This window comes from Myotis myotis, unplaced genomic scaffold (genome assembly GCF_014108235.1).
Source record: "Myotis myotis isolate mMyoMyo1 unplaced genomic scaffold, mMyoMyo1.p scaffold_m19_p_2, whole genome shotgun sequence".
Lineage (NCBI taxonomy): Eukaryota > Metazoa > Chordata > Mammalia > Chiroptera > Vespertilionidae > Myotis > Myotis myotis.
The window spans coordinates 88,416,512-88,435,410 of record NW_023416324.1 but is presented as its reverse complement, the minus strand read 5'-3'; the positions used below and the strand labels follow the sequence as shown (position 1 = coordinate 88,435,410).

The 18,899-nt window shown below is 46.2% G+C and overlaps 1 protein-coding gene across 1 annotated transcript in view; it reads left to right on the top strand.

Annotated features, from left to right (window-relative positions):
- Positions 1–8,438: 8,438 nt before the first annotated feature.
- The window catches only part of BMP6 (bone morphogenetic protein 6), a 162,020-nt gene continuing 151,559 nt past the window's right edge, over positions 8,439–18,899 (top strand). Inside the window, exon 1 of the mRNA XM_036351633.1 lies at positions 8,439–9,929. Within this exon, the coding sequence (XP_036207526.1) occupies positions 9,296–9,929 (634 nt within the window). The 5' untranslated portion in view covers positions 8,439–9,295. The remainder of the gene's footprint in view (positions 9,930–18,899) is intronic.

The following is an 18,899-nucleotide window of genomic DNA, read 5'->3' as shown; positions in this document are numbered from 1 at the left end:
ACCTGGTGGCCTGGTTTGGGGAAGACCCTTTGGTCCCTTCAGACAGTACCAGGAGGGATGACTGGAACTTCATACTTCATTCAGGTTCCATTAGCTTTTCCCTATGCCTCTTTTCTCTGCTCCAATATTCCATCCAGGATAACACATTTATAGGAATCCTTTTAAAATTAATATAATTCTTAATGGCCAAAATTCATATCTTGGAAGAGATTTTATGTTCAGAGATGAAGCCATTGTGTTTTTACACTAGAGGCCCAGTGCACAAAATTTGTGCAGGTGTGGGGGGGAGTCCCTCAGCCTGGTCTGTGCCCTTTTGCAGTCCAGGACCCCTCAGGGAATGTCCACCTGCTGGCTTTAAGCAGATATCCCTCTTGCAGTCTGGGAACCCCTCGCTCCTTACTGCCTGCCTGCTCGCTGGCTCCTTAGTGCTTCTGCGGAGTCAGGAGAGGTTCCCACCACCACCGCTGCACTTGCCAGCTGTGAGCCCAGCTTCTGGCTGAGCAGTGCTCCTCCAGTGGGAGCGCACAGAACACCAGGGGGCAGCTCCTGCCCTGAGCACCTTCCCCCTGGTGGTTAGTGCACATCATAGAAACCAGTCGTTCTGCCAGTTGTTTGGTCATTTGCATATTAGGGTTTTATTATATAGGACTAGAGGCCCGGTGCACAAAAATTTGTGCACTCGGGGAGGGGGGTGCCTCAGCCAGGCCTGTACCCTCTCACAGTCTGAGACCCCTCAGGGGATGATCATCTGCTGGCTGAAGCCTGCTCCCCAGGGGATTGGGCCTAAGCTGGCAATAAGACATTCCTCTGGCAGCCTGGCAGCCCTCGGGGGATGTCCACTTGCCAGCTGGGAGCAGACCTAAGCTGCAGTGGGACATCCTTACTGCTGCTGAGGAGGCAGGAGAGGTTCCCACCACCACGCTGTACTGGCAGCCATCAGCCTGGCTTGTGGCTGAGCAGAGCTCCTCCATGTGGGAGCTCACTGACCACCAGAGGGCAGCTCCTGCATTGAGCATCTGCCCCTGGTGGTCAGTGTGTGTCATAGTGACCAGTCATTCCCAGTCTTTCTGCTGGTAGGGTCAGTTTGCATATTACCCTTTTACTATATAGGATAGAGTCCTGGTGCACGGATGGAGGCCAGCTGGTTTGCCCTGAATGGTGTCCCAGATCAGGGTGGGGTGCCTGGCCAGCCTGGGTGAGGGGCTGATTGATGGCTGTTTTCAGGCTGCCTGCACCCCCTGAAGAGGGTGCAGGTCCCCACTGGGGTGCCTGGCCAGCCTGGATGAGGGGCTGATGGCTGTTTTCAGGCTGCCCGCACCCCCTTCAGGGTGGGGGTCCCCCTAGGGTGCCTGGCCAGGCTGGATGAGGGGCTGATGGCTGTTTTCAGGCTGCCCGCACCCCCTTCAGGGTGGGGGTCCCCCTAGGGTGCCTGGCCAGGCTGGATGAGGGGCTGATGGCTGTTTTCAGGCTGCCCGCACCCCCTTCAGGGTGGGGGTCCCACTGGGGTGCCTGGCCAGTCTGGATGAGGGGCTGAGGGCTGTTTTTAGGCTGACCACACCCCCTTTAGGGTGGGCGTCCCCACTGGAGTGCCTGGCCAGTCTGGATGAGGGGCTGAGGGCTGTTTATAGGCAGGCCAAGCCTGCAACTGAAGCTCCCAGTCTCTCCTTTTTTTTCTTTTTTTTTTATTCTCGGATTTATTTACCTTCTGTAATTGAAACTTTGTTGTGGCTCCAGCTCTGAGGTCGGCTGGCTGAAAGCAGGTATCTGGGGTTTGTTTAGCTTCTATAATTGCAACATTGTTGCTTAGACTGTAGCTCAGAGCTGGGCTGCAGCAGGCGGGGAACCTTGGCTTCCTCCATTGCCAGGGCAACCAAGCTTCATGTTCGCTTCAGCTACCTGGCTGCCGGCTGCCAATAGGAAGCGTAGCGGAGGTATGGTTAATTACCATGTTTCTCTATTATTAGATAGGATAGGGAACCTTCTTACAAGGCTATCAGGTGACTTGAAGCTGTTCTTGGGTAGCAAGCACTCTGTTGACTTTGTTAGCTTTCAAAAATGTTTTTAAATTTATTTATTGATTTTTAGAGAGAGGATAGAGAAATAGAAACATTGATAAGAGAGAAACATCATTGATTGGCTGCCTCCTGCACACCCCCTACTGGGCATGTGCCCTGACCAAGAATTGAACCAGGACCTCCTAGTTCATCAGTTGATGCTCAGTTACTGAGTCACACTGGCCGGGCCTGAGCAACTTTTATAGGATGGGTGCAGGCAGAGATTATGGGTTGTCTAAAGCCCCTCAAGCTACTGCTTATCAGTGTACTAACCCACAACCACTAGGGCACAAACACTGTTTTACTCACTCACAGCTAATTCACACTACTACCTGGCCTTATGCAATGGAGAAAACATGCTTTGCTGACCTTACATGGCGGGGGGGGGGGGGGGGGGTTGAGGGTGCGGGGATGTGTGGGGGAGGAGAGAAGTGTTGGAATGCCTTGTGCAGGTGGTACATTCTCTTGGCATTGTGGTCTGCCTCCAAAATCTCCAGAATTCAACCACTCTTCTCTTCTCTCTTCCTACTTCCATCTGAGGTCCCCTTTGAACCATCATTAGCTCCTGCCTGAACATTAGCAAGAGATTTTTAGCTGGTCTCCTTGATTCTGCCCTGGTGATATAGTCTGTTCTAAACACAGTGGCCTGAGAGATTTGTTAAAATTTAAGTCAGCTTATAGCACTGTGCTGTGCTCAAAGCCACCCAGTGATCCTCCCATCTCATACTTTTTGGTGGTGGTGATGGTAATCATTTACTTAATTGTTTTTTAGTCAAAATTTTTATTGCATTATAACATATATGCAGAAAAGTACAAATCATATGTGTATCACTCAATGAATGATTAAAATTGACTACTTCTCTACAAACACTTCCCAAGTAATAAAATAGACAAGCTCTTAGAGCACCTTTCTTGGTCTTATTTAATTCTGGCTTCTACTCTACTCTTCTACAAAGGTAACCACTAACCTGGCTACTAGATTGGTCTGGTTTTGAATTTTATATAAATGGAGTTATAATTTGTGGTCTTCCATGTCTGGTGTCTTTTCCACAACATTACGTTTGTGAGTTTCATCTATATTGTTATGCCAATGCATGGTCTTTAAAAGTGAAGTCTTTTACAAGAACAGCCAGGGCCCTATGCCACCTTGGCCTACAATTCTCACCCTCTTTGGCCTTCTGATATAATCTGCTATTAGTCCCTCTCAGTCCCCCTGCTGTAGTCTCACTTGCCTTCTTGCTCTTCTTCCAACTCACCAGGCATGGCCCTGCCTCAGAACCTTTGCGCTAACTGTTTTCACCGTTCAGAAAGTTCTTGCCCCAGATAGCCTCCTGGCTGCTTCTCGTTCCCCTGGCAGACTTTCCTGACCATCCACAATTCCCTACCCCCTTCTTCCTTATTTGATTTCTCCTCAGCGCTTATCGCCATGCTATATACGTATTAGTTTCCTGTTGTTGCAAAACAAAAATACCACATATTTAGTGTCTTAAACAACACAAACTTATTATCTCACAATTCTGTGGATCAGAAGTCAAGTAGGTTTGGCTGCTTTCTCTGCTCTGGGTACCCCCCGCCCCCCAGCCTGAAATCAAGGTGTTAGCTGCATAGGGAGTCTCTTATTTAGAGTCTCTTAGGGAGAATCCATTGCCAGGTTCATTCACGTTGCTGAAATTCAGAATTAAGACTGCAGTCACTGGTTTCTTTCTGGCTGCCCAGTGAGAATGCTCTCAGCTACTAGAGATCACCTGCATTCATTGGTTGGTAGCCCCTTTACCTTCCAAGACAGCAAAGGCAGGTGGAGTCCCTCGCAGGCTACCATAGCTCATGTGCCTTCCTCTTCTGATTTTAAGGACCCTGGTGATTACAATGGGTCCATTGGGACAATCCAGGATAATCTTCCTGTTTCAAGGCCGCCTGTTTAGCAAGCTTAATTCCAGCTGCAAAGTCCCTTTTGACATGTAATGTAACATGTTCACAGGTGTGTAACACGTGGGCACAAAAGTATGGGGGACAATATTCTGCCTATCACCATATATTTTCTTAGTTATTTTGTTTATTGTCAATATCCTCTTTCTGGAATCTATGAGGGCAGGGATAGTTGACTCTTTGGTATCCAAAAACATAGAACACTGGCTGGCACACAGTAGGCATTTAAATAGATGCTGAATAAATGAATGCATACTGGGTAATTAGTATCAACGTTTGTCTTTCCTTTGATAAACATCCCAGACATTTTCTTCCTCTTTAAAAGATGACCTTGATTTCCATTTTAACATGAGTTTATCCAGTCAGTGTGGTTTCCCTGCCTCGCCACCCGCTGCTGCTATACTCTGCTAGTTAAGGATTGGCAGCATGATCATGTCATATTTTCATGGAACCTCTTAGTTGAGACACAAGAGACATGTCCAGGGCATGGGATGCAAAGGGGGCCACAGAATGATGTTTAGAGGCCAGCACAGGCTGTGAAGCTTCAGGTGTTGCCCAGTGTAGCTAAGGACCCAGTGACCTATTGGAATAAAGCTCTTCAGGGACAGTAGAGTAGGTCATGGAAATGTGTTAGCATTGTTTTGCTCAGTAAAAAAATAATTAAGACTTAGTCTCATATGCCAATATACAATGAAAAATTTAAAGACCAATCATCTGGATGTTTCTAAAGACTCCATTTTAATAGACAGCCTAATCCCTCAGATGAGCTTGTGTGAACAGTTGAAAGCACACACCAGCAACAGATTTGCTCTGTGGGTTGTAGTGTGGAAAAAACCTCTGGAAACAGGTTTATGTATTAGTTTTTCACTTTGCCACCAGATGTCCTTCACGAGTAGGAAAATATGATGGCTCGCATGATATTTTGAAGTGTGAATGCCCAGCATTTTTGAATGGTTGACAGTGAAGGAAAGTGTGAGTGAATGTAAATGTTACCACAGGCTTTTGGATGGGGCATGTATTTTGAAGGCTGTCTTACAGGTGTAGCTTTCAGAAGCAATATTTATGTAACTCTCAAATTTTCATTTCTCATACTCTACAAACATTTGCTTAACATATTTCCTTTTCACTCCACTCCAAATTGATATTTTTAAAATGTGAGCAAAATATTATATTTAGAAATTAATATTAAGAAATACCCAACTCCTTACATTAATATTAAAGATAAAACTGCAGTAATTTTAAGTGAGTTTCCCAAGGATTCAAGGAGACCAGACCTCAGGCTTTTTGACACAAGAGCAGAATACTAGTAGGTATAACAATTATATGTTAACTTAATCTAAAATCAGCTACTTACATCCTCAAGAAAGTCTGTTGAAAGGGGCCAAGATATGTTTTAGTATAAAATCAAAGACTTCAATGCAGTTTATTGCTAGTAATATAATTAAAATTATAATATAGAATGTTTAACATATCAAATTAATAAACAGTATATTTTGAAGACAAATTATTTGGTCATCTGTGTTATAAAGGTATAATAGAAACCCTCATAATATAAAAGGAACAAGAATAACTGCTGCTTTAGAGAATGTGTTGTGTGAATTACCCTGTGCACTAATGAACATTTGGGTACAGGACTCTCACCCTAACCCCTATTTTCACCAAATGCATGGGACAAACCTGTGCTTTAGAGTGAGGGTTCTTCACTCTTTCCTTAAGGGGGCAGGAGTGAGACAGGCAATATTTCCAGAAAACTGACGGCCATCTGCATGAAATATCAGCCAAGCAACCAGATGTGTGATATGGATTGAGTCCCACATCCGGCTTCTTGACTGAATTCCTCCTCTTTCCACCCAGATGTTTTGGAGACAAGCACAGAGAACTTAATGAAGCTTACACAGCACACAGAGGAAGGGGCGACAATCTTTTGATGTCCTGCAGGGGGCGAAGTTACCTCTAATTTTTCTACAGTCGGTTTGGTTCACACATTCCAGCAGACTCCAAAGCCAGACCTGTTCTCTCCCTTCATGCCACCCGTCCTGAATCACAGCTGGACTTTGTCCAGTTCTCTGTCCTAAGACTTTTGGGGAGTGTGAGGGGTGTGATGGGAATGGGTCACAGAAGCAGGGCATGCCTGAGGTGGTGGTTAGGGGTTCCTTATCTACCGGGAGTTCCCATTGGCTTGGAAAAGCAGTGGTCCCAATTTTGAGGTTATTAAAATTTTAGAACCACATCTCTTTATCCCCTTTGCCCCCAGTGGGACAAAGGGCATTTCTGAGTGTTTTCTGACAGTCATGGGCACATGCTGGGAATGGTGGGGACGTGAGAAGATCACACCCTCTTTCGTGGCCTTCAGTTGAATGTCATTGTCCTTATGATCATTGTCATAATTCACTTCACACATTTTTCCTGGCTGTTCACAGAGTTATGTGCTCTTGTGTTCATCATCAGCCCCCCCTCCCCACCCCCCGCACCTTTTCTAGCATTAGACAAGAACTGAGATACCATCTTGGCGAGGAAAGGGGCGACCATGGAAGACCTGAATCAGGGGTTGCTGCTCCGATGTTAACTGAAAATAAATCACTAAGTGCCATTTTAGACCCATGTCATACAGGCCCATTTACCTCTTACCAAGTATCTAAGAAAATGGGAAGAGTCTCTCTCTCTCTCTCTCTCTCTCTCTCTCTCTCTCTCTCTCTCTCTCTCTCTCTGTGTGTGTTTCTCTGTGTGTGTTTCTCTACTAGATCATATATGCATTTACTAAAGGTGCATGTAGATGTGTTTTAAACTGCATAGCCCTACCTAGATGATCAGACATTTACAGTTTTTCTAGTGATTTCCCCACTGCCCTTATAGGTTGGAACTACTTGTACTCTGCTTGTATCTCACTACAAGTCTTGAAAAGAAGGTGTGACTAAGTTTGAAAAAAGAGGACCTTGGCAGGAAGCCTACATATACTTAGAGATTTCAGACTTTCTGATCAGAAATCTTGCTACTGTGATTTTATGCACTGCAATAATTTTATGCTCATAATAAGTCCCATACAGAGGGAGGTGTGATGTAGGCTCTTGAATTCTAAGAGTCCTGGCATCCCAGACCAAGTAGTGATGTCTTCTCTTTTCAGATGAAAGAACCCCTGCAGATAGTAAACACTGGCCTCAGTGCTGTTGAAATTGCCTTGCCTGCGGTCAGTGGCTATGGGACATCTGTAGAATTAAAGCTGGTCCTAAATGACCACTGTGTCTGGGCCCAGACAGAAGGAGAAAGTGTGACCCAATGGATGATTGGATGTTCTGAGGTAAAGACCCTTACCCATGCAAAACAGATTCATTGAAATAAGATAAAAATGCTTATAAGCTCTGGATCAGCAGAAACCCCAGGATCTCATTAAGTCCACGGATCCCGTATTCTGGCTTTCAAATGCCTTGGACTATTGAACTAAGACTGCTAGGTCCAGCAAATGGCAGTTTTTGTTTCTTAAGCCACACATGTTTCACCAGGTAAAAGATTCTAATGTTTTAGGTGAAGTTGCTAGGATCCATAGGTTTTTGAGCATTCTTGGATAGTATAAGTACAAATAAATTTACATCCTGAAAGGCAGATGGTGGTACCTGCCATGAAAGTGGAACATGTGTTTTACATACTTGATCTTGTCTAATGCTCAATCTGAGTTTCAGGGCTCTATCTCCTGTCCAGAGTGGGAACTGGAATTAGCTTTACCACCTCGCCTCGAGTTTTACTTATCTTGCATAATGTATCTTGCATCTATTGCATTTCAATATATTAAAATGCAATGTTAACAAACCGAAGACGCATTTTCAAGAAGCTAGTGAGTGGCATTTTAATTATTTTATCTGATCACACCCTCTTCCTTTTGGGTGCTAGCTTAAGAAGCCAAGCCAAAATCCAAATGAAGAGATAAGTCAAAATATTTGGCCCCCAACCTTCCAGACAGACGCCGAGTCTGGCTTACATTTGGCCTGCTCAGCGGCCAGTTTGTGAGCAGCTTCTGGAAGGGTGTGTCCCTACTTGCATCAGCTGCCTTTGAAAGCCACGTGTCCACTAGACGCCTATATTATACATCAATATGAGAAACTAAGAAAGGAATGGGAAAACTATCACTTTTCTGTTCTTCCTCAATCCGGTATTGACTTAACAGCTGATTTTACTTTTATGCGGTTAAAGCATCCATTGAGGCGCTTTGTGTGATTCGCATTGGGGATGTTGATCAGATCATTCTTACCAGTGATGACGCCTTTGCCTTTGCTACTTCGCAGCTCCCGGGGTGCCTCTAAGAACTGTCTGTGTACTTGAAACCTACGCGCCGCCCAGGCGACGCCCCGGGGGAGAGGGAGGGTGAAAGAAGGGGGCGGGTCTATTTAAATACCGGAGAGACGAGCCTCTCCATTGGCTGCCCGCCTGTCCGTTTCCCGGGAGGGCGGGGAGTCCCGGGGGCTGGAGTGCCGTACCTGAGCGAGAGGCGCACCAGAAAGCCCACGTTGGCTGCTGCGGAGAGCGCAGCGCCGAGAGGCGGGAGACTGCGAATTGCGTCGCGGACGCCGCGTCCACTGCTCCGAGCATCGGTCCCCTTCCCTCCTATTCCTTCTGTGAGCGGGGTTTGCAGGGCAGCCCGGAGAGCACTGAGCGGAAAGGAAGATTCTTGACGCCCCCGCTTGGGGAGTCGAGCTGCGCGGGGAGATTTTGTGGGGAAGCGACAGTGCCCGAGGGCGGAGGGGCGAGGAGTTTGTGAGCGAGAAGGGAGTTAAGCCTCGCGGAGAAGATTGGCGTCCCCGGACTCCTGGTCGCCACAGCCCGGGCCCTACGGCGGGATAAACTTCACGGCGGCTGAGCGAGACCGGGAAAGCTTGCGCGGGGATGCTGCCTGGCATTTCCCCCAGCTGGTGAGCGGTCCCACTCCCCCGCCGCCCCGGGACCCACTCAGCCACCCAGGAGGGCGCGGGACGGCGCACGTGCGCGGGCAGCGAGGCCCGAGAGCGACCCCGTGGTGACCTGCCCGGGGTCAAGGGCGCCGGCTGCAGAGCAGTCTGGACTCGGACGCACCTGGCCTGGACCTTGCGCTTCTAGAGACCAGCGCGGGAGTGCGGTTCTCCGGCCCCCTTCGCCTCCCCTGCATCCTGGGCAACTGGGGGCGCCCCAGTGGACCATGAGAGATAAGGACTGAGGGCCAGGAAGGGGAAGCGAGCCCGCCGAGAGGTGGCGGGGGCTGTTCACGCCAAGGGCCACAGCGGCCGCGCTCCGGCCTCGCTCCGCTGCTCCACGCCTCGCGGGGCCCACGGGTCCAGCCCGGCCGGGCAGGGATGCCGGGGCTGGGGCGGAGGGCGCAGTGGCTGTGCTGGTGGTGGGGGCTGCTGTGCAGCTGCTGCGGGCCCCCGTCGCTCCGGCCGCCCCTGCCGGCCGCCGCCGCCACCGGCGGGGGTGCGCTGCTGGGGGCTGGCGGGAGTCCGGGCCACGCGGAGCAGCCGCCGCCGTCCTCCTCCTCGGGTTTCCTCTATCGCCGGCTCAAGACACACGAGAAGCGGGAGATGCAGAAGGAGATTCTCTCGGTGCTGGGGCTCCCTCACCGGCCCCGGCCCTTGCATGGCCTCCAGCAGCCGCCGCCTCCTGCGCTCCCGCAGCAGCAGCAGCCTCGCGGGGAGCCCCCTCCCGGGCGGCTAAAGTCCGCGCCCCTCTTCATGCTGGATCTGTACAACGCCCTGTCTAACGACGAGGACGAGGACTGGCCGTCGGGCGAGGAGAGGCGGCAGCCCTGGCCCCGGAGAGGAGCCGGCGCGTCCCAGCCCAGGCAGCCGCCCCCCGGAGCTGCGCACCCCGTCAACCGCAAGAGCCTGCTGGCTCCGGGACTTGGCGGCAGCGGCACGTCCCCACTGACCAGCGCGCAGGACAGCGCCTTCCTCAACGACGCGGACATGGTCATGAGCTTTGTGAACCTGGGTAAGGAACTGGGGTAGCGTACGATAATCCCCCCTTTCCAGTTTCCCGGGCGCGGGACAGTGCCGGGGAGAGGGTGGAGGGGCCCTGGGGGCGTGAGTCCGGGCTGGCGAGGCGGTGACGGCTGCGCTCCGGCCACCTGCGCGGCCGTGGGCGGCACCTGCGGTCCCCGGCGCCGGGCCGCGTTGCACTCTGCGGCCGCGGGAGGCGGCGCCCGGAGCACGCCCCGCGCTTTCCCCCCGAGTGCCCGGCTCGGGCCACGGTAACTAGACTGTGGCAGAGAAGCCTGGCCCGAGTGTAACCAGCTGGGAAGGAGAAGGCTCTCCGACACTCTTTCCCCTTCTATTTTTTTTTTTTTTTTTGTACCCTTAAAGCGCTGTTAGTTTTCCCACTGGGACGTTTAGGGACTCCGACAGCAGCTGAGAACTTTGGAAACTTGACGTGATTGTGTTAAGTGGTATCCACGGAACCGGGGGAGGCGGGTGGCTGAGGATGGTGCCTAAAAGGACAGCGGAAGGCGCGCTAGTCCCGCCCGGAAGGGCTGGCGCGGGTTTGGGGTTGGATCGGGAGCCCAGCCGGGGAAACCAATCCAGGAACCTTGCTCACACGCCTCCGGCCAGTGCCCCAAGGAATGAACTTCTAGTCAACGGGCAGAGAAAGGGTGCGGGTTAGGGGCCGGGGCTGGACGCTGAGCTGGTCTGAACCGGTTGCCAGGCAACAGAATGGAAATTTAAGGGCAGCTAAGTCGGGCTGCGCCACAAATGTTCTGTGGCAAACCCTGACGGAGTTACAGAGCCTCCCCTCACCCCCACCCCAGGTTTTTCATCTGTAAATGAGAACGGTGTAAAGGCTCCCCCCACTCCCCCAGTCAATCCCTTCAATTTGTGCTCCTCTTCATTCATAAGCTGACTCAACTTAGAGTACACAAAGGGATGGTGGGGACGCGTTCCCGGAGGGGAGAACTGGGGGTGCAGTAGCCATGCCCGGAGTGGGTGTGGCAGCCGGTGAGGTGGGTGTGGCAGCCTGCGAGGTGGGTGCAGCGGCAGGTGAGGTGCATCTCCGCGGACTTCTTTCCGGTGGGACGCATGACTGTGAGTGGGTTAGCAGACACTTACTTGCCAAAGTAGCAGGCACATCGCCAAGCCACGTCAAAGACCTAGGTCCGTCATTTAAGGACATTATTTACTTGAATGATTACCATGCAAAATACTTTGGCGATTTATTTACAAGTATATCTATGGGATGATTCTGAACTCTGCTGAGTTTGGGGGAAAGAAGGGAAGAATGAGGGTGAAGGGGGGGAGAGGAAGGAGAGTGAAGAAGAATGATTGGCATCCAAGTGGAGTAGAAATCCTCCTGGGAAATTCATGAAACAGAATCTCTCAGGGAGTGGAGGCTCAAGGCCTGCCAATCTTGCTACTTGCAGTGCCAGGGGTTCTGATTGGGCAGGAATTTTCACAATTTATTGGAACCGAATCCAAGGTTGAGCTACTTCCAGGAAGCATTCTAAGGAAATTCTCCTGCCAGTCAATTGAGTTTCGGGAGGGGGTGCAGAGGACAAGCGCTATTCCTTATTCTAACAACTCTGTTTCTTCTGGCTTAGTGAATTCCACCACTTGCCCTCTCCCTCACCGTTCTCCGCCCCTCCCCCCCCCCCAAATTTCCCGGACTGCCTTGGGGAAATGTTTTATTTCCTCTGTGGATCGTCCCAATCTGGACCAAGTGGAAGCAGGGAATCCCATTGTAGTCTCCAGGAAAACAGTTCCTGGGCTTGGACCATGATTGTCAATTTGTCAATTTTGGCTGCTCATTAGCATCACCCGAGGACACTTACAGAACTAAGGCATGCTGGGCTTCTCCCCCAAGCAATGAAGTCAGAGTCTTTGAGAGTGGTCTCTGGTGTCTTTTTTTTTTTTTTTTTTAAGTGTCTTAGACTTTTCTAATATGCTATGGTAGTCAACAAGCACTAGCCTAGGAGATTTCTGATGTCTGAAGGAAATCAATAAATCATCCCAGTAAGTGATTAAGAAGAGCAGTGCTTCCTTATGTTAGTAACTCCCAAATGTTGCTACACCTTTAAATCAGCTGCGTTTTTTTCAAAAATCCAGACACCCAGTGGGACTCATGTCAATTAAATCTGAATGCCTGTGGTGGAAGCCACCAGGTATTAGCATTTTTAAAGATCCCCAGGTGATTCCAATGTTTGGGAACCACTGCCTCTTAGATGGTATTTGAAATTGGGAGAGTTGGCCTGAGGCAAGTTTGTAAAGTATGGTGACATTTACTGTGTTTAATGACCTCTGAAATTCTCCTCCCTTGCTTTTCTGACCTTTCCTGGTCGACAGGTACACATTGCTTCTGAGTCACACTGCTTGACGTTGGTTGCCAACTAATCCTGCTAAAGTGATGGTTTAACGTAGTATCTCCCTAGGGATGCTTTCATTTTTCATAAAGGAGTGTTTCATAAAGATGCAAAAAAAAAAAAAAAAAACCACTGAAAACTTTAAAATTCAAGAGAATGCAACAATACTAGTGTTAATTTCACCCTCCAACCCCCACCCCAGCTGATGTAGAACTGAAAAAGATTCCTGGGCAGGGAACTTTGCCCCAAGCCCCTCCTATCAAACCCCTGGGCTTTCTGACTGCAAGTTATAACTACTAATCATAGGTCCAGCTCTGGACTCCCCCTGGGTACTTAGAGGAGAAAACTCTTTCCAAGTAAGTGGAATTCAAGTCACAAAGCCATGCCCCTGCCAGTCAAGCAATTCTATTTCATCTTAATCCATTTAGTAGTAAGAAAGGGGATTTCACAATGAGAGGTTAAATGACCCTGAGCAGGACAGTTCTGTTGAAGAAAGTAATTGCTTAGCAATGTGGATTCTCTAAATAAGGATGCTGAGATAATTCCACAGATTTCCTAATCTGTGTCAATGGCATGTTAGCTGCATTACATGATTAGTCTATTAAAGAATCTACAGAAAGATCCATGTCACAGCTCTGTGTTTTAAAGTACTCTTATACCCACCGAGTTAGGTAAGTTATAAGCTGAAAGTATAAGGGAAAGTGTTATATAGTTGTAAACATCATTTCCCTTGGGGCTGAGGAATAATTTACTCATGAGACACACTTGAAAGCCCCGATCCTTGTTAGCTAGAGTGGCTATCAGGAAGTATGAATCAACAGGATAAGTTCCTCTCGTCATTGGACCAGCTCCTGTTGTTTATGCTGACTGTTTTAAACCCACCACAGCTGAGCAGGCTGGGGGTGTGTAACCTCCTCAGTGGTAACTGGCTGGTGTGCAGAGTGCCCGCGAAGCTGGTGTACTCGTGAACCTGCATTCAATCAGGGCCACAGATGGCATTTTCTACTTGTTTTCTAATGCTAAAAATGTCTTGGCAGCCTAATAAACAAGGCTGCCAATTTGGTGACCTTGGAGAAGTATCCTGAAATATCCTTCAGGTCTTAGCTTAAAATTCACCTTCTGAGAGAAGCCTTCTCTAACTACTCCATAGAAATGAGTGCTGCCCCCCCCCCCACACTTCTTTACCATCACAGCACCCTGTTTATTTCCTTGGTTGCACTTATCACAAGGAGTATATTTTTGTCTTTTTAAATTTGCTTACTCATTTATTTGTCACCCCTGGAGGATATCAGCCTCAAAAGGCAATCAGGCTTATCTATTATTGTAACCTAAGTTCCTAACATAATGCCGAGCACATAAGAGGTGCTTTATGAAAATTGAATTGATGAAAACATGGGCATATTTCCCATTTAAAATTTATATTTTACTAATCTGGGTAATCATTTAGAATGCTATACCTGCAAGTAAGTGAAGACATTTAGGATATTGAGGTTTCATGGTATTTGATGTATATCATAATGCTTTATTAATAGACCTGTTTTGTATTAGTTATCCATATGTATTATTAATTTGTAATATGCATTACATTTGAGACCAGTGCAAAGGTTTCTTTAAATCTGCATTTCAGATTTCATTTATTTATTTTGAATTAATGAGATGTTGATCTCCAGATGCTAGGATAAATTGAAATAAAAACTCAAATTATGCTCAGAAAAGGGAATCAGTATGTATTAGTACAAGTAATAAGAAACTTATTCTAAAAATACTGGCAATCTTCTGAAAGTATTACTCTTGGGAAACATAAATTAGAAGAAAAATGGGAATACTCCCTACTTGTATGTGTAACCAGATACACTGTACTGTCTTTTTCTCATAAACATAGTATCAGTGGAATTATTTTTCATTTAAGCTGTCTGTACTTATGAAGGAAGATTTTTGTTAGCAGCAAATGAACCCATGCCTGCAAACTACTCACAGCAAAAAATAGTTTGGAGAGTGTGGTTCAAAAAAGCAGTAGATTTTCTCCTAAAGAGATTTAAAATAGTAAATGGTGAAATTCAGTGGTATTTCAACAAAAAAGTTGTACAAAGTGTTCTTAAACTCAGATCAAAGGGCAAGCAGATATCATTGTTTAGACCTCAGATGGTGTTTCCTCTGGTTGTCCTTCTAAGAATGGGTATAAATCCTTTTTAAATATGCTGAATCATGCTCAGTTCCTCTACTTAAACGCTTACCTCCAGTTTGCACAGACAAAAGATCCTCAGTGGAATAACACAGTGTGTAAAGGGAAGAAAACCCCTAAGGCTCAGCACTTGACTCAGCATGTAATAACTCTGTCTCATCACTGTGTGTTCAGAGTTTAGCTACTTTATTTATTTATTTATTTAGGATATTTTTATTGATTCCAGAGAGGAAGGGAGAGGGAAAGAGAGATGGAAACATCAATGATGAGAATCATTGATTGGCTGTCTCCTGCACGCCCCACACTGGGGATCTAGCCCGCAACCAGACTCTAGCTACTTTAAATGTTGGGTTTCACATTAATATTTTACTTGAATTTGGGGGTGGGGGGGGAGTGGGTAGGTGGGTGAACATTAAATATCAAAGGTAGTATAGCAGACTCTTAAAGATAATGGCTCTGTTATCTTTGCTCTCCCTTATCTATTTAAAAGCTGAGTTAGAAAAGGAAAATGAAGAGGGTAATATTTCTTGGTTCTTGGATAATTAACCAGCTTTCTGCAATCTTTTCACAAGTTAATCATCCACTCTATCTGCTTCCCAATCTGTATTTAAAAATAAATTAGTCCACGTAGTGCTTATTTTCCCCTTAACTTAATATAAACCAGTTACAGTTTTTTCTTAATTTAAAAATTCTGAATCATATTATGCCTCCTTCCTCCCTCCCACCCCCCATCTCCCCATCTCTCTCCCAATCCTTTTGTCTGAATTTTAGTGACATCACCTTTGGCACTTCCAGGAGTGGGAAGGAAAGTAGACAATATTTTAATCAGATAATTGTGTTCCTGATTAGAAGCTTCCATAAGAATCTGAGTAAAAGGAGTAGAAATCAGTATAGAAGCTTCCTAAGACATGAACAGTTTGCAAGGTCCCCATGCATGTAGACACAGCTATTACACATTAACCTTTCTGTCCTATCCTTCCTGAGACCATTGCTCAACCCCACCACCAGCCGGGTTACCCAGGGATGGGGGACAGCTGCTGTCTTCTCTACTTCCGTGTTCCCCTTAAAGAGCTTGTGCTTTCTGTTGTCCTTTCTCTGTTTCCATCACAGTGAAGTTGCTTTTATTCAAACGTGTTTTTCCTCTCATAATCTCTTCACCTCTTCATCAACACCCTGGCTCCATCCCTTTCCCAACGCTTGCCCTCTGGACACTTGAGAATCAGAAAATGGCCCCAGTCTCACCAGGAATATATGGAACTGGTGACATTGTGTCAAAGCGCAGGAAAATCATTCCTTTTTTAGTAAAAAAAAAATTGAGTTACTAAAGAACCAGAGCTGTTAACTTCTAAAGTTTTTGAGAATGCCAGAAATTCTCAGAACCTCAGAGTTATACCTGCTAATCTTTTACCACAGGCATTAGAAACACATGGCATTGTAGTTCACTGAAGTTGATGGATTTCTTTTTGTTTCATTAGTAGTATTTTGAAATTATTGTCCTCTACATTTCCCTCCCCACAGTAACTATAGTATTTCAGCACCTTTATGGATAAAGTTAGACTCTAGAACTGGCTGGGGTCACAGCTACCTTCCATAACATTGTTTTTCTGGGGAAACCTGCCTACCATTTTTAAAAAATATATATTTTTATTGATTTTACAGAGAGAGAGGAAGGAGAGGGAGAGAGAGAGAAACATCTATGAGAGAGAAACATTGATCAGCTGCCTCCAGCACACTCCCCACCCGGGATTGAGCTCACAACCTGAGCAGGTGCCCTGACCAGGGATTGAACCAGTGACCTCTTGGTACATGGGACTATGCTCAACCGAGCCAAAATGCTGGGGCGAGACAACCCATTCTTACGTTGTGCTTTCTCTGTCATTGATAGGAAGTTTGAAATTATTGGTCAATTTGTATTATTCATAGATCAGAGAAGTTAGAGCTTTCAAGGTTCTTGCATATCATCTAATCTCTGCAGTTAAATGTGTTATGTTTATTCAGGATCATTCCCTCTTCACTGCTGCTATATCCTAACACTGAAGGACAACCACTAGAAAGAGATCCTAATGCATCAGGGGAACAGGGCCCCGGGAGTGTTGGTCCACATAAGTGAATAATTTTGGAGAAATGACAAAAGCAGGCAAGAGCCCAGCCTTGGGTAAAAGCTGGGGATGACCAAATATCTTTCTATTAGTGAATAGCATTCTCTTCCAGGACTGTGCTTTTAAAAAAGAAAAAGCTATGCATATCTATAAATATCCCCTTGTTTAGTATGTGGAAGGACTGTTGACCCCAAAGAATTGTTTTCAGCTCTGAAAGTGAGTTGAAAACCACGTTGCTCTGAGTGGCATTGTTCCTCTGATGTCCGCAGGCACCGATTCTCTTCCTGCCCTTCCCATGTCTATTATTAAAGAGATTGGGTCCATAATAGAGATGATATCTAAATTACATCAGGTCATTCCTTGATAGATCCCCACGGTCTTGTTATCTCTAACTCAGTCCCAGATGACTGGGTTGAAGACTCCCCTTCAAACATTTTTGCAGAATGAGGTTCTGGTTCTGAGTGGGAGAGCCTTCCTGACTTTCAGGTTCATGGTCACACGCCCTTGATTACTGATCCTGCTGGATAGATTGGGATTGTCCTAGGCCTGAAACATCCTTGCTCCACAGTGCTGGTTTTATGTTCAGATTGTTTTCTCATCATCAGGAGCCTGGTGGGGTGGGGGAGGAGTGTAGAGGCTTCACAGCAGGCAGCAAACTGCCCCAAGCAGAGCCATGCCCTCTCCATGCTGACCTCAGATATCCGCCACCGTCCTTATTATGACTCTTCTGCCACTTACCCTTTTCACCTTGTCCAGAATGTGACTTCCAGCCTTAAACATCTGCATTTGTTGATTGTTGTTCCTGTGTTTACAGTCTTGTTGGTTTCCTGTACATGAACATGGCAAAAAATTCTGATTTGTGTATCAGCAGAGCATGAACTAACCATATCATTGGTGTGAGCCATTTTATGTGCTGATTAGGCCCGGAGATTTTTATAATTGGCCTGGCTTAATCTCTGAGACCAGTAATTTCTCTCCCTTAAAATATATATATATATATGAATTACATTTAAATACACCATTCTAAAAACAGAGCTTTGTAAACTATAAAATTAAGCACTAAAAGTTTTACTTGCCTTTGTGGGGTTTTTTTCAGATTTTATTTGAACAGCCATATCAGAATAGATTAACAACAGAGAAGCTGTGCTTTAAAAAACTTTTTTTGTACTAGAACAATTTTAGGTCTGCCACAAAATTGAGTGAAAGGTACAGCCATTTCCCATATACTGCCTGCCCTGAAACTAAGAGCCTTTCTCCCTAGCAACATCCTCACCCTCAGTGGTACTTTTGTTACAATTGATGAATCTACATTAATGTGTCATCATCACCCAAAGTCCATGGTTTATGTTACAGTTCACTCTTGGTGTGGGGATCCTATGGATTTGGACAAATGTGTAATGACATGTATCCGTCATTATAGTATACAAGTAGTTTTCTACCTAAAAATCCTCTATGGAGAAGCTGCACCTTTAACCAGAAAAACAAATCAATACAAGTCTTAAAATTCAAAATTTGGGGGAATAGAAATAAAATACCTTTGTTGAATAATATTTTGTTTCTGTTTTTTACCACGTTGGTGTATAAATAAGTAATTTTGATTGAATATGTACGCCTTGTATTGTGCTTCTCTTCTCCTTGTTGACACCGAGTCCATTAGAAATCAGTCTCTCGCTCCTTCTCTCTCACCCCCCTCCCTCCCTCTCCCTCTCTCCCTTCCTCTCCCTCCCTCCTTCCCTCCTAGGAGTTTAAAAATCTTTTTTTCTTCCACATGCTTTCAGTGAGGTGTCTGTCACCATAGTACCTAGACAATCCCTCAGGCAGAGATATGAGCGATTAAATTTCTCCCTGGCTTGTGCCCTGTTTGATCCATGCTCGGCAGGATTTGGGGGGTTAAAAAAAAGAAGCCTGAAGAATGAATAAGAATTATAGGAATTCTGTGCTTGTAAATTATTGAAATTTGGGAGTGGGGTGGTAAGGGAGGGGTTAGTATTCTTTCCCCTATGAAAATGCATATTAAAACTTTGTGTGAGTTTTGGATTGTGAAACTCAAAAAAATATCTTTTACTGGCCCTAAAGGCAGGATCAGGAGACTTTAAAAGATCAGATTAAAACTAAATTAAATTCATAAATCCAGAGTGACATGTAGATTAGACTCATTAGCTTTGAGCTGTTTTCTATGAAAAAGGGCTACTCAAATTAATGGTAAATAAATGAGAAAATGCTCTAATATAAACAAGTAACAAGGTAACTCCAAAGAGTGCGATTGAACAAATAGCTCGCGATGCATTTGAGGTAATTGGGGAACTTATGAGCATTTCTTTACAAATACT